General features: G+C 55.7%; 1 protein-coding gene across 1 annotated transcript in view; it reads left to right on the forward strand.

Annotated features, from left to right (window-relative positions):
- Bsn (bassoon presynaptic cytomatrix protein) overlaps positions 1–16,819 on the forward strand; it is an 82,304-nt gene extending 65,485 nt beyond the window's left edge. The window contains exons 5-12 of the mRNA XM_048424307.3: positions 132–6,782; positions 8,861–10,940; positions 11,239–12,098; positions 12,228–12,327; positions 12,968–13,099; positions 13,314–13,368; positions 13,727–13,819; positions 16,773–16,819. Of these exons, the coding sequence (XP_048280264.3) occupies positions 132–6,782; positions 8,861–10,940; positions 11,239–12,098; positions 12,228–12,327; positions 12,968–13,099; positions 13,314–13,354 (9,864 nt within the window). The 3' untranslated portion in view covers positions 13,355–13,368; positions 13,727–13,819; positions 16,773–16,819. The remainder of the gene's footprint in view (positions 1–131; positions 6,783–8,860; positions 10,941–11,238; positions 12,099–12,227; positions 12,328–12,967; positions 13,100–13,313; positions 13,369–13,726; positions 13,820–16,772) is intronic.
- The last annotated feature ends 3,295 nt before the right edge of the window (positions 16,820–20,114 follow it).

Genomic DNA, 20,114 nt, shown 5'->3' on the forward strand with positions numbered 1-20,114 from the left:
AAATCTACTTTGCTGAGGAATCTGTAAGTTATTCAGAGAGCTAGCCCTTGGGAAATGGAGGACCCTTCCCGTGGCCCCTGAGATTGATGGAGAGGGCTAGGAGTAAACACCTGCTTCTCATCCTACTGCAGGAACCCATCAGCAAGCCTTACTCCCAGGACCTGTCTCGAAGCCCCCAGAGCCTCAGCGACACAGGCTACTCTTCCGATGGTGTATCCAGCTCCCAGAGTGAGATCACGGGGGTTGTACAGCAAGACGTGGAGCAGCTGGACAGTGCAGGGGTGACAGGACCACGTCCACCCAGCCCCTCGGAGCTCCACAAAGTGGGAAGTAGCATGCGCCCTTCACTAGAGGCTCAGGCGGTGGCTCCCAGTGGTGAGAGGAGCAAGCCACCCCGCAGCAGCGCGGCTGAGGACCAGAAACGGCGTCCCCACTCCTTGTCCATCATGCCTGAGGCCTTTGACTCTGATGAAGAGCTGGGGGATATCCTAGAGGAGGAAGATGACTCTCTGGCATGGGGGCACCAGAGGGAACAGCAAGACACAGCCGAGTCTTCGGATGACTTTGGCAGCCAGCTGAGGCATGACTACGTGGAAGACAGCAGCGAGGGAGGCTTGTCTCCTCTTCCACCCCAGCCCCCCGCCCGGGCAGAAATGACTGATGAGGAGTTCATGCGGCGGCAGATCCTGGAAATGAGTGCTGAGGAAGACAACTTGGAGGAAGATGACGCTACTGTCTCTGGGCGAGGCCTGGCCAAGCACAGCACCCAGAAGGGAAGTGCCAGAGCCAGGCCTGAATCTAGCCAAGAATCGGTAGCAGTGCCCAAGAGGCGCCTACCCCATAATGCCACCACGGGCTATGAGGAACTACTTACTGAGGGAGGTCCAGCAGAGCCCACTGATGGCAGTGGGGCCCTTCAGGGAGGTCTTCGCCGCTTTAAAACCATTGAGCTCAATAGCACAGGTAGCTATGGTCATGAGCTGGACCTGGGTCAAGGTCCTGATCCCAGCCTGGACCGGGAACCTGAGCTGGAGATGGAGAGCCTGACAGGCTCCCCTGAAGACCGCTCTCGCGGGGAGCACTCCTCTACCCTGCCTGCTTCCACGCCTAGCTATACATCTGGCACCTCACCCACCTCCCTGTCTTCACTAGAGGAGGACAGTGACAGCAGCCCCAGCCGCCGGCAGAGGTTGGAAGAAGCGAAGCAGCAGCGCAAGGCCCGGCACCGCTCGCATGGGCCCTTGCTGCCCACGATCGAGGACTCCTCGGAGGAGGAGGAGCTTAGAGAGGAGGAGGAGCTGCTGCGCGAGCAGGAGAAGATGCGGGAGGTGGAGCAGCAGCGAATCCGCAGCACAGCCCGCAAGACCCGGCGCGACAAGGAAGAGCTTCGGGCTCAGCGGCGACGCGAACGCTCCAAGACACCACCTAGTAACCTGTCACCCATCGAAGATGCATCTCCCACAGAGGAGCTGAGGCAGGCAGCAGAGATGGAGGAGCTACACCGCTCTTCCTGCTCCGAGTACTCCCCCTCCCCTTCCCTTGACTCAGAGACTGAGACCCTGGATGGTGGCCCCACGCGACTCTACAAATCGGGCAGCGAGTACAACCTGCCGGCCTTTATGTCCCTCTACTCACCCACTGAGACACCGTCGGGCAGTTCCACTACGCCTAGTTCTGGACGGCCCCTGAAGAGTGCTGAGGAGGCCTATGAGGATATGATGAGAAAAGCCGAGCTGCTCCAGCGGCAGCAGGGCCAGGTGGCAGGGGCTCGGGGGCCCCATGGTGGCCCCACTCAGCCCACAGGCCCCAGGGGGCAGGGCTCTTTTGAATATCAAGACACCCAAGACCATGATTATGGCAGGGCTGCTCAGCCTGCTGCAGAAGGCACACCCGCAGGCCTCGGAGCAGCTGTCTATGAAGAGATCCTTCAGACATCACAGAGCATAGCCCGTATGCGGCAAGCTTCCTCGCGGGATCTGGCTTTCACTGAGGACAAAAAGAAGGAGAAGCAATTTCTGAACGCTGAGAGTGCATACATGGACCCAATGAAGCAAAATGGTGGCCCACTGACCCCCGGAACTAGCCCTACCCAGCTCGCTGCTCCTGTGTCATTTTCCACTTCTACCTCCTCAGATAGCAGTGGAGGCCGAGTTATTCCCGATGTCCGAGTCACTCAGCATTTTGCAAAAGAGCCTCAGGATCCTCTCAAGCTCCACAGCTCTCCTGTGTCCTCCAGCTTAGCCTCCAAGGAAGTAGGCATGACCTTCTCCCAGGGCCCTGGGACTCCAGCCACCACGGTTATGGCCCCTGGTCCAGCCAGCCTTCCCCGAGGGTATATGACTCCGGCCTCCCCAGCTGGCTCAGAGCGTATCCTGTCACCATCTTCCACAGCACAGAGCTATGGACAGACCCCAACCACTGCTAACTATGGGTCCCAAACGGAGGAGCTGCCTCAGGCTCCCAGTGGCCCTCCTGCAGGTGGACGGGCCCCCAGAGAGAAGCCTGTGAGTGGGGCTGATGCTGAGGCTGGTGCCCCCCCATCTTCTCGGGGATATTCTTACTTTACCGGCTCTAGCCCACCTCTCTCTCCATCCACACCCACAGAGAGCCCCACATTCTCACCTGGCAAGCTGGGCCCAAGGGCCACAGCAGAGTTCTCTACACAGACACCAAGCCTAACACCTTCCTCGGACACTCCACGGAGCCCTGGCACGCCCTCCCCCATGGTAGCCCAGGGCACACAGACACCACACCGACAGAGCACTCCTCGCTTAGTGTGGCAGCAGTCTTCCCAGGAGGCTCCCGTCATGGTCATCACACTGGCATCAGATGCTTCTAGCCAGACCAGAACGGTACATGCCAGTGCCTCTACTTCCCCACTGTGCTCACCTACTGACACGCAGCCCACCTCCCATAGCTACAGCCAGACAACACCTCCAAGTGCATCGCAAATGCCCTCAGAACCAGCCGGGCCACCTGGTTTCCCACGAGCACCCAGTGCTGGTGCAGACGGGCCCCTGGCACTGTACGGGTGGGGTGCCCTCCCCGCTGAAAACATCTCCTTGTGCCGGATCTCCTCTGTCCCTGGAACGTCTAGAGTGGAGCCAGGTCCCAGGCCCCCAGGCAGTGCAGTGGTAGACCTTCGCACAGCCGTCAAGCCCACACCCATTATCCTCACGGACCAGGGTATGGATCTGACCTCTCTTGCGGTGGAAGCGAGGAAGTATGGCCTTGCCCTGGATCCCATTCCAGGACGCCAGTCAACTGCTGTGCAGCCTCTGGTTATCAACCTCAATGCCCAAGAACAGACCCATACCTTCCTGGCCACTGCCACCACTGTGAGCATCACCATGGCCTCATCTGTGCTCATGGCTCAGCAAAAGCAACCGGTGGTATATGGAGACCCTTTCCAAAGCCGCCTTGACTTTGGCCAGGGTTCAGGAAGCCCTGTATGCCTGGCCCAGGTCAAGCAAGTAGAGCAGGCTGTCCAGACAGCCCCATATCGAGGTGGGCCCCGGGGAAGACCCAGGGAGGCCAAGTTTGCCAGGTATAACCTTCCGAACCAGGTAGCACCTCTGGCCAGAAGGGACATTTTGATTACTCAGGTGGGCACTGCCCAGAGTGTTAGCCTCAAGCCAGGACCAGTGCCAGAGCCTGGTGGTGAACCCCACCGGGCTACTCCTGCAGAGCTCCGGTCACATGCTCTGCCGGGTGCCCGGAAGCCACACACAGTGGTGGTGCAGATGGGAGAGGGCGCAGCGGGCACCGTGACTACACTGCTCCCAGAAGAGCCAGCGGGTGCGCTGGACCTCACTGGGATGAGGCCTGAGAGCCAACTGGCATGCTGTGACATGGTCTACAAGTTTCCCTTTGGCAGTAGCTGCACTGGCACCTTCCATCCTGCCCCCAGTGCACCTGACAAGAGTGTGGCCGATGCTACCCTGCCCGGCCAAAGCAGTGGCCCCTTCTACAGTCCCAGAGACCCTGAGCCTTCTGAGCCCCTCACCTTCCGGGCACAGGGGGTAGTAGGACCTGGGCCCCATGAAGAACAGAGGCCCTACCCACAGGGCCTGCCTGGAAGGTTATATTCCTCTATGTCTGATACCAATTTGGCTGAAGCTGGCCTCAACTACCATGCCCATAGGATTGGACAGCTCTTCCAGGGCCCTGGAAGAGAGTCAGCTGTGGACCTCAGCTCACTGAAGCACTCTTACAGCTTAGGTTTTGCAGACGGACGCTACTTAGGACAGGGCTTACAGTACGGCTCCTTCACGGACCTGCGCCATCCCACAGACCTTTTGGCTCACCCACTTCCCATGCGACGCTATAGCTCAGTGTCAAACATCTACTCAGACCACCGATATGGCCCACGGGGAGATGCAGTTGGCTTTCAGGAGGCCAGTCTGGCCCAGTACAGTGCCACCACAGCCCGAGAGATCAGCCGTATGTGTGCTGCCCTCAACTCCATGGACCAGTATGGCGGGCGGCACGGCAGTGGAAGTGGTGGACCTGACCTGGTGCAGTACCAGCCCCAGCATGGGCCTGGACTCAATGCCCCACAGGCTCTGGCTCCCCTCAGATCTGGCCTCCTTGGCAACCCCACCTACCCAGAGGGGCAGCCAAGCCCTGGGAACCTTGCTCAGTATGGGCCTGCAGCCAGCCAGGGAACAACAGTCAGACAGCTGCTCCCATCCACAGCGACGGTGCGTGCAGCCGATGGCATGATCTACTCAACTATCAATACCCCAATTGCTGCAACCCTGCCCATCACCACCCAGCCTGCCTCAGTACTGAGGCCCATGGTGCGTGGTGGCATGTACAGGCCTTATGTATCTGGTGGAGTCACGGCTGTGCCCCTCACCAGCCTGACCCGTGTGCCCATGATTGCTCCTCGGGTACCTCTTGCACCAGCAGGGCTATACCGATATCCTGCACCAAGTCGATTCCCCGTTGCTTCTAGCATCCCACCTGCTGAAGGGCCTGTTTATCTGGGAAAGCCTGCTGCCAAGGCCTCAGGGGCAGGGGGCCCGCCAAGGCCAGAGCTACCAGCAGGGGCTGCTCGTGAAGAACCTCTTTCCACAACTGCCCCTGCTGTCATCAAGGAAGCTCCAGTAGCCCCTGCCCCGGCCCCCGCACCTGGCCAGAAGCCGCCAGGAGATGCCACTGCCACGGCGGGTGGCAGTGGAGTCCTCAGCCGACCTGGGGTTGAGAAGGAGGAAGCATCTCAGGAGGAACGGCAGCGGAAGCAACAGGAGCAGCTGTTGCAGCTGGAGCGGGAGCGGGTGGAGTTGGAAAAGCTGCGACAGTTGCGGCTGCAGGAGGAGCTGGAACGAGAGAGAGTAGAACTGCAGCGGCACCGTGAGGAAGAACAGCTGCTGGTGCAGCGAGAGTTGCAGGAGCTGCAGACCATCAAGCAACACGTGCTGCAGCAGCAGCAAGAAGAACGCCAGGCTCAGTTTGCACTGCAGCGGGAGCAGCTGGCACAGCAGCGGCTGCAACTGGAGCAGATCCAGCAACTGCAGCAGCAGCTGCAGCAGCAGCTAGAGGAACAGAAACAGCGGCAGAAGGCCCCCTTTCCTCCAACCTGTGAGGCACCTAGCCGAGGGCCTCCACCAGCTGCTACTGAGCTGGCCCAGAATGGCCAGTACTGGCCACCATTGACCCACACAGCCTTCATTGCCATGGCAGGCACTGAAGGACCTGGGCAACCTCGTGAGCCAGTACTGCACCGGGGCCTCCCCAGCTCTGCCTCAGACATGTCACTGCAAACTGAGGAGCAGTGGGAGGCAGGCCGCAGCAGCATCAAGAAACGTCACTCAATGCCACGCCTGAGAGACGCCTGTGAGGCAGAGTCAGGACCCGATCCCTGCACGGTCAGGAGGATCGCAGACAGCAGCGTTCAGACAGATGAGGAGGAGGGTGAGGGCCGCTACATTCTGACCCGGAGGCGCAGGACACGGCGCAGCGCTGACTGTAGTGTGCAGACAGATGACGAGGACAATGCCGAATGGGAGCAGCCTGTGCGCCGCCGCAGGTCTCGTCTTTCCCGCCACTCAGACTCAGGTTCTGACAGCAAGCATGATGCCACTGCCTCATCCGCTGCTGCCTCTGCTGCAAGGGCCATGAGCAGCGTAGGCATCCAGACCATTAGTGACTGCTCCGTACAGACGGAGCCTGACCAGCTGCCCAGGGTCTCTCCAGCCATCCACATCACAGCCGCCACGGACCCCAAGGTGGAGATCGTCAGATACATATCAGCACCAGAAAAGACTGGGCGTGGGGAGAGTCTGGCCTGCCAAACAGAACCAGATGGGCAGGCCCAGGGTGTAGCTGGGCCACAGCTTATAGGACCAACTGCCATCAGCCCCTACCTGCCTGGCATCCAGATAGTCACCCCAGGACCCCTAGGCAGATTTGAGAAGAAGAAGCCGGATCCTCTGGAGATTGGGTACCAGGCCCACCTGCCTCCGGAGTCCCTCTCACAGCTTGTGAGCCGCCAGCCTCCTAAGTCTCCACAAGTGCTCTACTCGCCAGTGTCGCCCCTGTCCCCACACCGGCTCCTGGACACCTCGTTTGCTTCCAGTGAGAGGCTGAACAAGGCTCATGTGAGTCCCCAGAAGCACTTCATCCCCGACAGCACTCTTCGCCAGCAGACCCTGCCTCGCCCCATGAAGACCCTGCAGCGGTCCTTGTCTGACCCTAAGCCCCTCAGCCCCACCGCAGAGGAGTCCGCCAAAGAGAGATTCTCCCTCTACCAGCACCAGGGGGGACTAGGTAGCCAGGTATGGGCACAGGGGCTGGTCCAGGGTGGGACAGGGGTCTATTTCTAGCCTGAGGGGCTCCAGAGGGAGGGGTTTCTTCTGGGGTGGGAATGGAGTCACATCTGGCTCCAAAAGCCCAGGGAAGGAGTTGAGGAGTGAGGTTCCTCAGTGCACATCTGCCAGAGCCCAGAGCCCAACAAGGCTAGCCTAGACAAACACAGACACACCTGGGCCCCCACAGCCATCTCCCCAGACACTACCAGAAACCTCAACCTCTCCTCAGCCCTGTCCCTTCACTGCCGGTACACTGTCCCGCTCTGTCACCTCCTTTCAGTCTTTCTCAGTTCTTGTCCCCCGTCTAGGACCTTCCACTCCAAGCCTTATTTATGGATGTTAGGTGAGAAATCAGTAACACGGTTCAGGTGCACTGTTCCACACTTCCCATCTCTAGATGGGCTTCACTGCCCCTAGCAGGCCCCGGCCTGTGGCCCAGCACTCAAGGCCCATCTGGAGGGCTGCAGGCACGCTCTGTGCTTCATTGTGTTCCCTATTCCTCCTTCCTCAGTAACTGCTTCCGCATCTGTCTGTCCCCCGATACAGCACAGGCTCCTTGTCTATGGCTTCGGTTTCCCCACGTGTTAGAACTGAGAGAGAGCCTGGCCATGGCCTTCAGTTGTGGGAGAGCTTGGAGACATGAGAGTTTTAATGCTAACCACTTGCAGTGCAAAGTTGAGGAAGGCTGGCTTTTCCTGAAGTCTCTGAAGGTTTTGGGAGGTGAAACAGAACAAGATGTGTATTTCAGAGTTCCCAGGATACAGTGTGGGCCAATAGGCCAAAGGAAGAGACCCCAAGGAGAGGAGAGAGGAGCCAGAAGCACTGTGGGGTATATTTGCTCATTTTCTGGGTGTACACAGAGGAAAGCAGAGCACTGGGATAGGTTTATGAGGTGTGTAATGAAGGGTCCTGGTAGGGTTGGCAAGGCGGGCAGATCAAAGAGGTAGGAAGGTGGTCCTGGTTCCAAGCACACAGGTCCCCATGGGCTAGCCATGTGAGGCCAGGACACTGATGGACACTCAGGGTGTGTGGCCAAAATACGAAAAGATAGAGGATGAGGATTTCAAAATGTGTCCCACTCTAAAGGCTAGATTTGTTTTAACATTTGAGGTCACACTGTCATTTTCTTTGTGACACAAAGTAAACAGTGAAAAGTTTTTATGCAGCTGCTTGGCAAGGCAAAAAGTAAGAATTTTGGTGTCTGTCTCCAGTATATTCAGGGGGTTTGGGTGGCATGTGAAATCCAGAAGAGTGGGGCGTTCTGGAGGTAAAGCGAATCCAGGGTGGACACTCCATCAGCACAGGTCTTCAGGCAAAGCAGAGCCTCTCCAGCCAGTGGAGAGGTGGAGAGAGCACAACAGGGCACTTGAGCAGCAAGTTGTGCGCTGGAGAGAGGTCTAGCAAGAATAAGAGGGAGCAGGGGCTGGACTGGAGCACAGCTTAGGTGTGGCAGAGGTGGTGCAGGACCATTAGAGGGAGGTGGGTGGCAGCTGAGCAGCTTGCTGCTCTGGAGAGGAGTGAAGCAGGAAGCATAGACTTGGAGCCTGTACACAACTGACATGGGTACCATTGCCCCTCCCTGTGATCCTGTTCTTAAAGGAGCCTGGGGGTCTAGCACCCTCTACTACATGCCTCCTTTCCTTGACTCCTGCTGCCCTCAGCCACCACAGGATGCTAGGTCCCAAACTTAGCCAGACCTTTCTTCTCACGTCAGTGACAGGCAAGCCTACTGGAGATGTGCAGGGCTTCTTATAGCTACTGTGCACAGCACAGGAAGCAATCTGACCCTTACCACCTACCTGCTGCCCAAAGCTTTCGAAAGGACTGTTAAATGATCACAGGCCTTCCCTTCATGGCAAAGAAGCCCAGACCAGAGGGGGGGGGGCAGGGTAGACCCTGAGGCTGCTTGGTAAAGCAGGGTATCAGCAATGTGGAGCCCAGCTCCTGCCTCGAAGAACCTTCAGTCCTGGTTCTTCTACCCCACGCCTCAGCAAAGTCACCCACACCTTGGGTCTCAGTGCTGCCCACCCTTCCCTCTGTCTCAGGTGTCGGCGCTACCACCCAACGGCCTGGTCCGCAAGGTGAAGCGGACACTGCCCAGCCCCCCTCCAGAGGAAGCTCACCTTCCCCTGGCTGGCCAGGTGCCCTCACAGCTGTATGCAGCCAGTCTGCTGCAGCGAGGGTTGGCGGGGCCCACCACCGTCCCTGCTACCAAGGCCAGCCTGCTCCGGGAGCTGGACCGGGACCTGCGGCTGGTGGAGCATGAGTCCACCAAGCTGCGCAAGAAGCAGGCGGAGTTGGACGAGGAGGAGAAGGAGATTGATGCCAAGCTCAAGTACCTAGAGCTGGGCATCACCCAGCGCAAAGAGTCTTTGGCCAAAGACCGGGGTGGCCGTGACTATCCACCTTTACGTGGCCTTGGTGAGCATCGGGACTACCTGTCTGACAGCGAGCTCAACCAGCTGCGGCTCCAGGGTTGTACTATGCCCGCTGGCCAGTATGTGGACTACCCTGCCTCTGCTGCTGTGCCTGCCACCCCCTCTGGCCCCACTGCCTTCCAACAGCCCCGCTTCCCACCTGCAGCCCCACAATACCCTGCAGGAGGTAGTGGACCAACTCAGAATGGATTTCCAGCCCAGCAGGCACCCACCTACACTGGCCCTAGCACATACCCAGCTCCTCCTTTCCCTCCTGGAACCAGTTATCCGGCTGAGTCCGGCCTGCCGAGCCAGCAGGCTTTCCACCCCACCGGCCATTATGCAGCCCCAACTCCCATGCCAACCACACAGAGCACCCTTTTCCCAGCCCAAGCTGACAGTCGTGCCCCCCACCAGAAGCCACGTCAGACCTCACTAGCTGACTTGGAGCAGAAGGTACCCACTAATTATGAGGTGATCCCCAGCCCTGCTGTAACCATATCGTCAGCCCCCTCTGAAACTAGCTACAGTGGCCCAGCAGTGAGCAGCAGCTATGAGCAAGGGAAAGCCCCAGAACTTCCCCGGGGCAGTGACCGGAGCAGTGTGAGCCAGAGCCCAGCTCCTACTTATCCTTCCGACTCCCATTACACCAGTCTGGAGCAGAATGTTCCTCGAAACTACGTTATGATTGATGACATCAGTGAGCTGACGAAGGACAGCACCCCCACTGCCACAGAGAGCCAGCGGCTGGAGCCTTTGGGGCCAGGTGGAGTCAGTGGGCGTCCTGGGAAAGAGCCTGGAGAACCAGCTGCCCTTGAGGGACCCACACTGCCCTGCTGCTATGGCAGAAGTGAGGAGGAATCTGAGGAGGACTCATATGACCCCCGTGGGAAATCGGGTCATCACCGGAGCATGGAGAGCAATGGCCGACCAGCTGGCACCCACTATTACGGCGACAGTGACTATAGACATGGGGCTCGAGCCGAGAAGTATGGTCCAGGGCCCATGGGGCCCAAGCATCCTTCTAAGAGTCTGGCCCCAGCTGCCATCTCCTCAAAACGTAGCAAGCACCGGAAGCAAGGCATGGAACAGAAGATCTCCAAGTTCTCACCCATTGAGGAGGCCAAGGATGTGGAGTCAGACTTGGCCTCCTATCCTACACCCACTGTGAGCAGCAGCCTGACCTCTCGGGGCAGAAAGTTCCAGGATGAAATCACCTATGGGCTCAAGAAGAATGTGTATGAACAGCAGAGGTACTACGGGGTGTCCAGCCGGGACACCGCAGAGGAGGACGATCGCATGTATGGTGGTAGCAGCCGGTCCCGGGTGGCATCCGCATACAGTGGGGAGAAGCTGTCTAGCCATGATTTCAGTGGCAGAGGCAAAGGGTATGAACGAGAACGGGAGGCTGTGGAAAGACTTCAAAAGGCGGGCCCCAAGCCCTCATCCCTGAGCATGGCCCACGGCCGGGCACGACCCCCCATGAGGAGCCAGGCCTCTGAAGAGGAGAGCCCTGTCAGCCCCTTAGGGCGGCCCCGCCCTGCAGGTGGCACTCTTCCTCCTGGGGATACCTGCCCACAGTTCTGCTCCAGCCACTCCATGCCTGACGTCCAGGAACATGTCAAGGATGGACCACGGGCCCACACATATAAGCGTGAAGAAGGCTACATTCTGGATGATTCCCACTGCGTGGTTTCTGACAGTGAAGGTAATGGTAGCTGGGGGTGATTTCTGCAAATGCTCAGCATCTGGGGGTCTGCCTGGCTGTGGGACCCTGGGCCCAAGATGTCCCAGCAGGGTCTGTCTTGGCATCTCATCTGTAGTTCCTGCTGCAGGTGGCCCTTGCCTCATCTACCTGTGCCCTGGTTCCTGGTTGTTGGAGGGTGGGGACCTAGTGACCTGCTTGTGGCTGTGGTATCCACTCTCTGGTTCCCTTGCATGGCTTCAGCTAGGTCCCCTCTCCGGCTAACCAAGGGCTGATGGTGTTCTGTTTTTGGTCTCTGAAGCGTATCACCTGGGCCAGGAGGAGACAGATTGGTTTGATAAGCCCCGAGATGCCCGCTCCGACCGGTTCAGGCACCATGGGGGTCATGCAGTCTCCTCCTCCCAGAAGCGAGGCCCTGCCAGGCACAGCTACCATGACTATGATGAGCCCCCTGAGGAAGGCCTGTGGCCTCATGACGAGGGCGGTTCAGGCCGCCATGCCTCAGCTAAGGAACACCGGCACCACAGTGACCACGGGAGGCACTCAGGCCGCCATGCTGGTGAGGAGCCAGGACGGCGTGCTGCCAAACCACATGCTCGGGACATGGGTCGCCACGAGACCCGGCCTCACCCTCAGGCCAGCCCTGCCCCTGCCATGCAGAAGAAGGGTCAGCCTGGGTACCCCAGCTCTGCTGATTACTCACAGCCTTCCCGTGCTCCGTCAGCGTACCACCATGCCTCCGAGAGCAAGAAGGCCTCCCGGCAGACCCACTCGGGGCCTACTGTAATGCAGCCAAAGGCAGAACCCCAGTCACAGCCACAGATGCAGGGTCGGCAGGCAGCTCCAGGACCACAACAGTCACAGCCACCATCGTCCAGGCAGATACCCCCGGGCACGGCATCACGCCAGTCACAGATGCAGCAGCAGCAGCAGCAGCAGCAGCAGCAGCAGCAGCAGCAGCAGCAGCAGCAGCAGCCACAACAGCAGCTGCAGCAACAGCAAGGTGTGGGGCAGCAAGCTCCACAGCAGACTCCATCACAGGCTCGGTTGCAGCAACAGAGCCAGCCAACGACCCGGGGCTCAGCCCCTGCTGCCGGTCAGCCAGCAGGGAAACCTCAGCCAGGCCCTACCACAGTCCCAGGGCCCCAGCCAGCAGGACTGGTGAGTTAGCTCCTATGCCTGGGTCCCCGACTCCCCTAGGGCAGATGCTGCAGTTAAAGTTTGGATGTCCCTGTGGCTTCAGGGCAGGGTGGGATGAGCAGGATCTCAGCTACAGGTTTTGTGTTGCAGCCACGTGCAGAACAGGCAAGCAGCTCCAAAGCGGCAGCCAAAGCGCCCCAACAGGGGAGAGCTCCTCAGACCCAGCCAGCTCCAGGACCTGGACCCACAGGTGAGCTATGCCCAGAACACTCAGACTGACTTTTCCCTGACTACCAGTACCTCCCCTCCCCACTCAGTGCATGTTCTCACTCATCCCCATTAAGTATCCAGTAGGCTGCAGACCTCGTACCAGAAAATGAGTCTGGACCAGAGAGAACCCCATCCTAAAAAGCACTGGTGAGCAAGGACCAGAGCCATGACTTCTTTTATTTATTTATTTACTTACTTACTTACTTATTTATTTATTTATTTTGAGACAGGGTCTCACTATGTAGCTTTGGTTGACCTGGAACTCACTGTGCAGACCAGGCTGGCCTAGAACTCACAGAGATCCGCCTGCCTCTGCCTCCTGAGTGCTGGGATTCAAGTTGTGTGTCACCACCGCCCAGCTGAGCCATGGCTTCTTATTCCCTCATTCCTTGCCTTTCCTTCCTCTACTCTGCCCCTCATCTTTCTCCTCCCTTTACCCTCAGTCCTCTCTGTTTCCCACTCCCTCCAGCCTTCCTCCTGCTGTGCTCTTTGTCCTCTGTTTATTCCTCTAGCCCACCTTCTTCCACCTCGCAGGCTCCCTCTGTCTAGATTCCCTCTCCCGCTCAGACCTCAGACAGCAAGCCACCGTGTTGTCCATGACGATGCTTTCCTTCCTCTAGGGGTGAAACCTGGATCCAGGCCTGGAGGGACCCCAGGAGCGCCCGCTGGTCAGACAGGGGCAGATGGGGAGAGTGTATTCTCCAAGATCCTCCCTGGTGGGGCAGCAGAGCAAGCTGGGAAGCTGACAGAAGGTATGTGCTGCCTGGGGCCGGGTACTCATGAGGTGGGTGCCTCTTTGGGGAAGTGCGAGTCATGGGATGATTCTAGGTCCAGTCACCAGACCACAGCCCACCTGCTGGTACCCAGTGATTGTTAGGTAGTCCTGTGCCTTCAGCCTTACTGCAAACAATGCCCCTGACTGGGAGTCTGCCCAGTTTCCTGACCTCTCTGTTTTCTATGTCACAGCTGTCTCTGCTTTTGGCAAAAAATTTTCCTCGTTCTGGTGATTGTGTCCAGAATGGTGAGTGCCTGCACCTGTCATTTACTGGGAAAGGCCTGGGTTACTGGTGGTTGGGGGCCCCTGAAATCCCAAAGCGGGAGTCCTCTGAGAAGAGTGCTGTCTTTCATGATGGCGTGGTGAGAGCTGCAGTCAGATCTCCTGGGAGTGGGGTGAAAGAAAGAGAAAGAACAAGGACGCCTCATAGAGCCTCAGACGTGGGGTCAACTCAGTAGAGGTCCCCAGCAAATGGAAATCAGGGCGAATGTCCATTTGCCCATCCCAGTCCTCCGGCCATGCTGTCAACATGATGGGGTATCTTGGGCTGTAGGAAGCAGGCAATGCAGTGAAACTCACAGCCTTCTTCTGCACTGCTCCTCAGGCTCCTGAAGATCTGAAGAAAGATGATATCATTGCTGTGGAAAAATCTCTGGAGTCAAAGGCCTGGGCGCAGCTCTGGACTCTGCGTATAACAGTGAGTGTCAGGGCCAGGTTATGGTACCAGAAAAGTGGGTGAAGGGCCCCATTCCTGAAAGTATGAACTAAAAAGTACCTGGTATGCTTCTTCAAGCTGGGATGGGTCTAGCAACCCCACTCAGAGACAGTGTGCTAGCTGGCATGGCCCAGTGAAGCCAGTTATACACCTACAACTTTGGGTCTGTGTTCTGGACACTGAGTTCAAAGTCATCCTGGAGGACAGGATAGACTATGGCTCTCACTGGAGACACTGATGCCTGGTGCTGGTGTCTCCACACTCTAAACAACTTAGCAGTTTTGGGCATGAAATCAAGACACTCTTAGATTCACAGGGTGTGTGTGTGTGACTCACAAGAGAAAGAGGGAGCTAGGGAGAGAGGCAGGTAGAAAAGGAACACAGAGGGAAAGTGCTCATGGGTCAGCCTCATTCCAGGTCAAGTCAACGAGAGAACGGGAAGGCTCAGGGTCTGAGCCCTCTCCTCCCTAGACTCTAGTGGTCAAGTACGATGGGATGCTCCTCTTGGAGCCTACCCTGGTCCTGACCTTGGCCCTGCCTCTGTGGACAGAAGAGGAAAAGCCTCATCCAGAATGGGGGAGAATAGCCTGGCTGCTCTGCTGCTGCTCCTTGCTCAGTCAGGAATCACCTATCAAGCCTTCTGCAGGAGGCCTCTCATCTCCTGCTCCTTTCCGCTCTAGCGTTAAGACTATGGAGGTGTGTGGGTAGCCACGGTGGGGCCCACAGCCAGTAAGCAAGTCATTTTAAGGGAGTCTTGGACAGTAAGTGCTTGTGGTAGAGAAGAAATTCCAAGGACTGCCGTCTTTTCAGGAGTCTCGAGGCACTGAAAAGGTCCAATCTCTTATTTATTTATTCAACAAATGCTTGTCAAGTCCCAAGTATGTGCCAAACCCTATTTTAGATGGAAACATAGGAATCAAAACCAAGTTTCTGTCCTTTCAAGTCAGCGGTCCATCAAGAGAAACAAAGTAATTTCAAAATAAAAATTTAGCCATGTATGGTAACATACACCTTTGGTCCAGCACTTGGAGGCAGAAGCAAACAATCTCTGAATTTGAGGCTAGCCTGGTCTACAAACATAGTGAAATCTGACTTAAAAATAATAAGTAAGTAAGTAAATAAAATAAATAAAAATCAACTTGAAAGGGACTTGGGAAGGCGGCAAGCGTTGCAAAGCATGGCTTCTGGGGTGGTAAGAGCTGCGCTAAAGAAAGCAGTCAGGGCTGAAGGCATGAGGAGGCACAGTGCCAGCAAAGGAGCTGCCAGGCTTCAGGGACAGGCAAAGATAAGCACTACTAAAGCATAGCAGAGGGGCACAGTGGCTGGAGTCATTTTGGGTGGGTACTGTAGGCCGATGTAAGGAGCTTGGGGTTTCTGCTGGTGACAGCAACCGCCTTGCTGCCAGCATCCACCCTGGCTTTGCTATAGGGCGGTGGACACCCTACCACTTTCTCTCTCAGCTCAACCTTCTCTTGGCAACCCTGGAACAAGTGTAAACTCTCAAGTGCTGTTCAGGGCACAGGGAGGGACAGCCCATGGCTCAAGGCAGGGCCAGCTTAGGTTTGGGGCCTGAGAATTGTTGGAAGGAAAGGTGGCATGGGTGTACTTTGCTCCACGCGCAGCCACAGTGTGGGCAGGCCACCAAGGCCTCGTCTTCCTAGTTAAGATCTCCCTCTGGGTCCAGCACTGGGCCAGAATTGGGCTAAGTGGTCAAAGCTGCTCTGTGTCTGTCTCCTGGTGTTTTTATGCCAATTTCAGAGATGAGCTAGAGATGCTTGTCCTGTGAAACAAAACCTCATCTCTCTCAGTCTTCCTGTTTGTTTTTGTGTTTTTGAGACAGGATTTCATTTGTAGGACCGACTGGTCTGTAACTCAGTATGTGTAGATCAAGCTGATCATGAGCTTTTCCTGCTTGTGATTTTCCTGCTTGTGTTGCTTAAAGCTAGGATTTTGGATGTGTACTCATACCTGGCTTCCTACACTTTCTTTGTTTTGTTTGTTTTTGGCTTTTTGAGACAGGGTTTCTCTCTGTAGCTTTGGAGCCTGTCCTAGAACTTGTTCTGTAGACCAGGCTGGCCTCGAACTCACAGAGATCGGCCTGCCTCTGTCTCCCGAGTGCTGGGATTAAAGGCGTGCGCCACCACTGCCCAGAGCTTCCTTTACTCTTAAGCAAAACAAAAAGGAACTCTTCTTACAAAATAAATGCTGAGGGTCAAGAGGACTCAGTGGGTGAAGATGCTTGTGCCAAAGCCTGACAGCCTGAGTCTGAATACCACATGGTAGAAGGTAGAAGAGATCCACCTCCTGCAAGATCTTTAACCTCCACAGGCATGTGTGTGCACACACACACATTTAAAAAACAAAAAAGAAATATCAAGTAGTGGCACATGCCTGTGATCATAGGCTGAGGTTGGAGGGTCACTCTAGTGCCATCTTGGGCAATATAGTGAGATCCTGTTGTCTCAAACAGGAGAGAGAGAAGGGAGGTCTTGTCCTGGAGATCCAATTCTTCCTTATTCAAACGTTTCTTCCCATTATCTTTAACTTGCACAAACACTAACTTTTTTTAAAAAATATTTATTTATTTATTTATTATGGATACAATATTCTGTCTGTGTGTATGCCTGAAGGCTAGAAGAGGACACCAGACCTCATTACAGATGGTTGTGAGCCACCATGTGATTGCTGGGAATCAAACTCGGGTCTTTTGGAAGAGCAGGCAATGCTCTTAACCACTGAGCCATCTCTCCAGCCCCCCACAAACACTAACTTTTATTTGCCTTGATGGATAGAATTGTCTGGGCAAAGAAGACCTGGCCATTACACACGCAATGTCTGAGAGCAATATGAGGAGGGTGGGAAACTGCCCAGGGTTCTTGGGGAAAAAAAAAAACCAAAACTTTCTTTCTTCCCTCCCTCTCTCCTCTTTTCAAAGCATCTACAATCTGGCAAACCCTTGGCCCAAAGATTCACACCAGGTGGCCTCAGCAGGCAGGCCTCATCAGAGCGCAGGACATTTCCTAACAGCAGCTACCTAGGTGAAGCGTCTGCTGGACCAGTGGGATCATTGGCTTGGGGGACCTTTCATTGTCCTTCCAGAGACCCTGCCTTCCTCAGGCCAGTCGTCCTTGGGAGAGAGGAGCCCGCACCAGAACACTGTTGCTGCTCGGCTGTCTGCTGCTCTTCCCACAGCCTCCTGCGGCCTGGTTAGCCAGGCTTCAAATGCGTTATACACAGAGTTTGGGTGCACACTGCCCTCCCTCTAAGATGCCAGAAGTTTTTCCACAGCCTTGGAGAGGGGCTTTGAGGGCTGGGGACCCTAGGCTCCGTTTCCTTCACATTCCAGCTGGCCCGGACCCCTCTGTGGCCATAAGGCCTTGCCCCCTTCACCCTGCCCACCCGGGTGACATTGGAGCAGACCTCCACATGGCCAGCATGGGTTTGGGAGAACTTTATAAACATTAGGACCTAACACTGTCTCATCGCTGAAGTAAGAGGCCATAGCACCGAAAAGCAGCGTGGGCACCGGCTGAGGCTTCTCCCAGCCCGTGGATGGCAGCATACCAGGCATGCCTGCCATCATCTTAAAGCCATCCCCCCAGCCATTGTGAGCATCCCAGCAGCACCGCCATTGTCTTGACCAGCCGGCTCCTCGTCTGTACACCTGGGGATTTCTTTTGATTTCAAGAACAGCCTTAATCATTCCAGTTTGATTTACATGTATACCTCATGAACATTTTGTTTTGTTTTGTTTTGTTTTCTCTACCCTTCTTTTCTTTGCTTTTAGCCCTTTGTCCCTCTCCTCCACCACCTTGTGACTGATGGTTTGGTTTCCTCTCTGCTCTCTGCCCCTGCTCAGCACAGAGAGAAATGTTGATTTAGAAGCAATAGCGGGCAGCAGGCCACCAAGAGCACAAACCCAGGGCGAGGTCTAGGGAGGCCCCTCAGCCCGCCTGTTTACTGTGCAATTCCAGACCTTCTTAAGCCATCAGCAGTGGGTGTGCTCAGACCAGAGGAGCCAGGACTTATGCACCGGCCAAGGGAAAGGCTCGGAGCCCTGTGGGTAAGGGGAGTGTGATTCTGTCCATTCACCTGGTGGACTGGGCTGCATGCCTCCTCAAAGCCCTTCCCTTGGAGGCCTCCCTTCATCTCGGGCACAGCCACAAGTCTCATCTCTAATGTTCTATGCAATGAAATATAAACCCTCAAAGACAACTGTTAATATTTAATAAATTCCATGTTACATATAAGGAGTTAATTGCAAACATGCAGTTGAGAAACTGGATAGATCTGCTCATATCACTACCCCAACCAATCCTTGTTCCCACTTTCTGTGTAGTGTGAGTGAGTATGTGTGAGACAGAGAAAGTGAGAGCATGCGTGTGTGCGCGCGCGTGTGTGTATGTGTAAATTGTAAGTCTGTGGCATGTTTGACCTGTGGCAGGACTCACTGCTGCCGGGTGAGTCAGCGCCTGTCTCGCAGTGGAGCATGCACAGCTCGCAGCCTCTTTGCACGATTTCATTCATTTTAAATGCTCGACCCTCTTGCCTGGAGTTCTTTTCGCCTCCAACCCTCTCCTTTAGGAGCATCTCTCCCTACCTTCTGCACAAGCTAGTAAAGACCTGCCAGAACTACCTGGGTATGTCAAGCCATGGAGCAGGCAGTGAGGCCCCCATCCACCTTGCCGTTTTTTATCTGTCCACGATAGCAGATAAAAAAGAAACCTGAGAACAGACAGTGATCGGAGCCTGCAGAGGATAGAGGGTGTGTGCGTATGAGCGTTCTGTGGGTTTGATGTAGGATTTCTACTTGTTTATCATTTTCCTTCCTGCCCCAGGCCTGAGCCTAAAGAATCTGATCACCGCTTTACAGTGGGGCACTGCCCAAGGGCAAGGCTGGGCCACATCTGTGGAGAGGCAGAAGTCGAGAGCAGAGCCTGGGCATGTGCCCTAGGATCCCTAGATCTTTACTAACCCTGCTTTTTTGACTCCCCTTCGTGAGGAGAAGTCTCAAAGGACCATGACCCAGGAGATCTGGACTGGAGCCAGGGTCATAGGGTTCCCAGGAAGAGCTGGCTGTGGGCTCTATGGCTGAAAATATCCAGATACTCACATAACAGCTTCCAGCTGAGCTCAGAACGTTTCTCAGAAGCAAAACTTACTGAAGGGCATGTATGACCCTCTCCACCTCTGTCTCCAGGACTTGCCTGCCCTCTCCTCTGAGGCATAAGTATTCCACTGTTATCAGCATCTCTGATCCACAAGTAGGGCAGACCTACTGCCTGACCCACTGAGGTCCGACCTTCCTCCAGAGTGCTCTGGTTTGTACCATGCATTTCTCAGGGGTCCACATTTCTCATGCTTTTTTTTTTTAACAAGGCCTACAAATTCTTTAGACTGAAATCCTGCCCCACCGGAGGCAGCTGTGCATGGGACAGTCAAAGCTGTGTCCAACTTAAGACCCTGAGTTCCAGGGATTTGGCTTTCTTCATGCTATTGGACAGCTCAGAGATCAGACCTAGGCTGTATGGGGCCATCACTGAGGAACTCAGCCACACAGGCCCAGGTCTGTATGGGATGTGTCCATTGTTTAGATACTTGGGATCGTAGCAGTAACCCTTTCCACTCATAGTCAAGGGACTGGACTTGGAGCTGAGAGCAGGCAGGATATCTGCAGGTCAACCTCTGGCAGGCCCACTAAGCTCTAAATATTAACTTTTCAGCAAATTTCTTTTCTGGCCAGACTCTGAGTTTGACATTTCTGATATCTGCCACTACATCCCTCGCTGTCCCCACAGGACAGAAACTTGCCCCTTTGTGAAGATGGCTGCAATAGTCTTCTAGGTCAATATCCTGGCCCTCTTGCTGACTGGGGCTATGACAGCCTGAGGCTTGGGGACCAGCGTTAGCTGCTGTAGGACACAGAACACATTGGGTGCATCTCCAAATGGGTAAGAAGTCTCTGGTAGAGTCCAGACCTTCTCCATTTCCCACTCTCAGTGTCATAAGCAAGGGAACCCCCCTCTGCCTACCCAAGGCTCAACACACTCCCTTCATAGTGATAGCCCTCCTACCGTTACCTTCCTATTCCTTGGGTAGGACAAATGGTCTCAGGGCCCACAACAAGAGACCAGCAAGGGCAGCAATTCTGGCCTGTATTCTGGAGCCTTTGGGGAGTTTTTCAGGCAGGTCCTTTGCCTTGATGGTACAGTCCTGCCCTATTAGCCCTTCTCCTCCCGTGATGTAAATATTTGTCATCGTGGACTCCAACAGGGTC

The sequence above is a fragment of the Myodes glareolus genome, chromosome 4 (assembly GCF_982192425.1).
Source record: "Myodes glareolus chromosome 4, mMyoGla1.1, whole genome shotgun sequence".
Lineage (NCBI taxonomy): Eukaryota > Metazoa > Chordata > Mammalia > Rodentia > Cricetidae > Myodes > Myodes glareolus.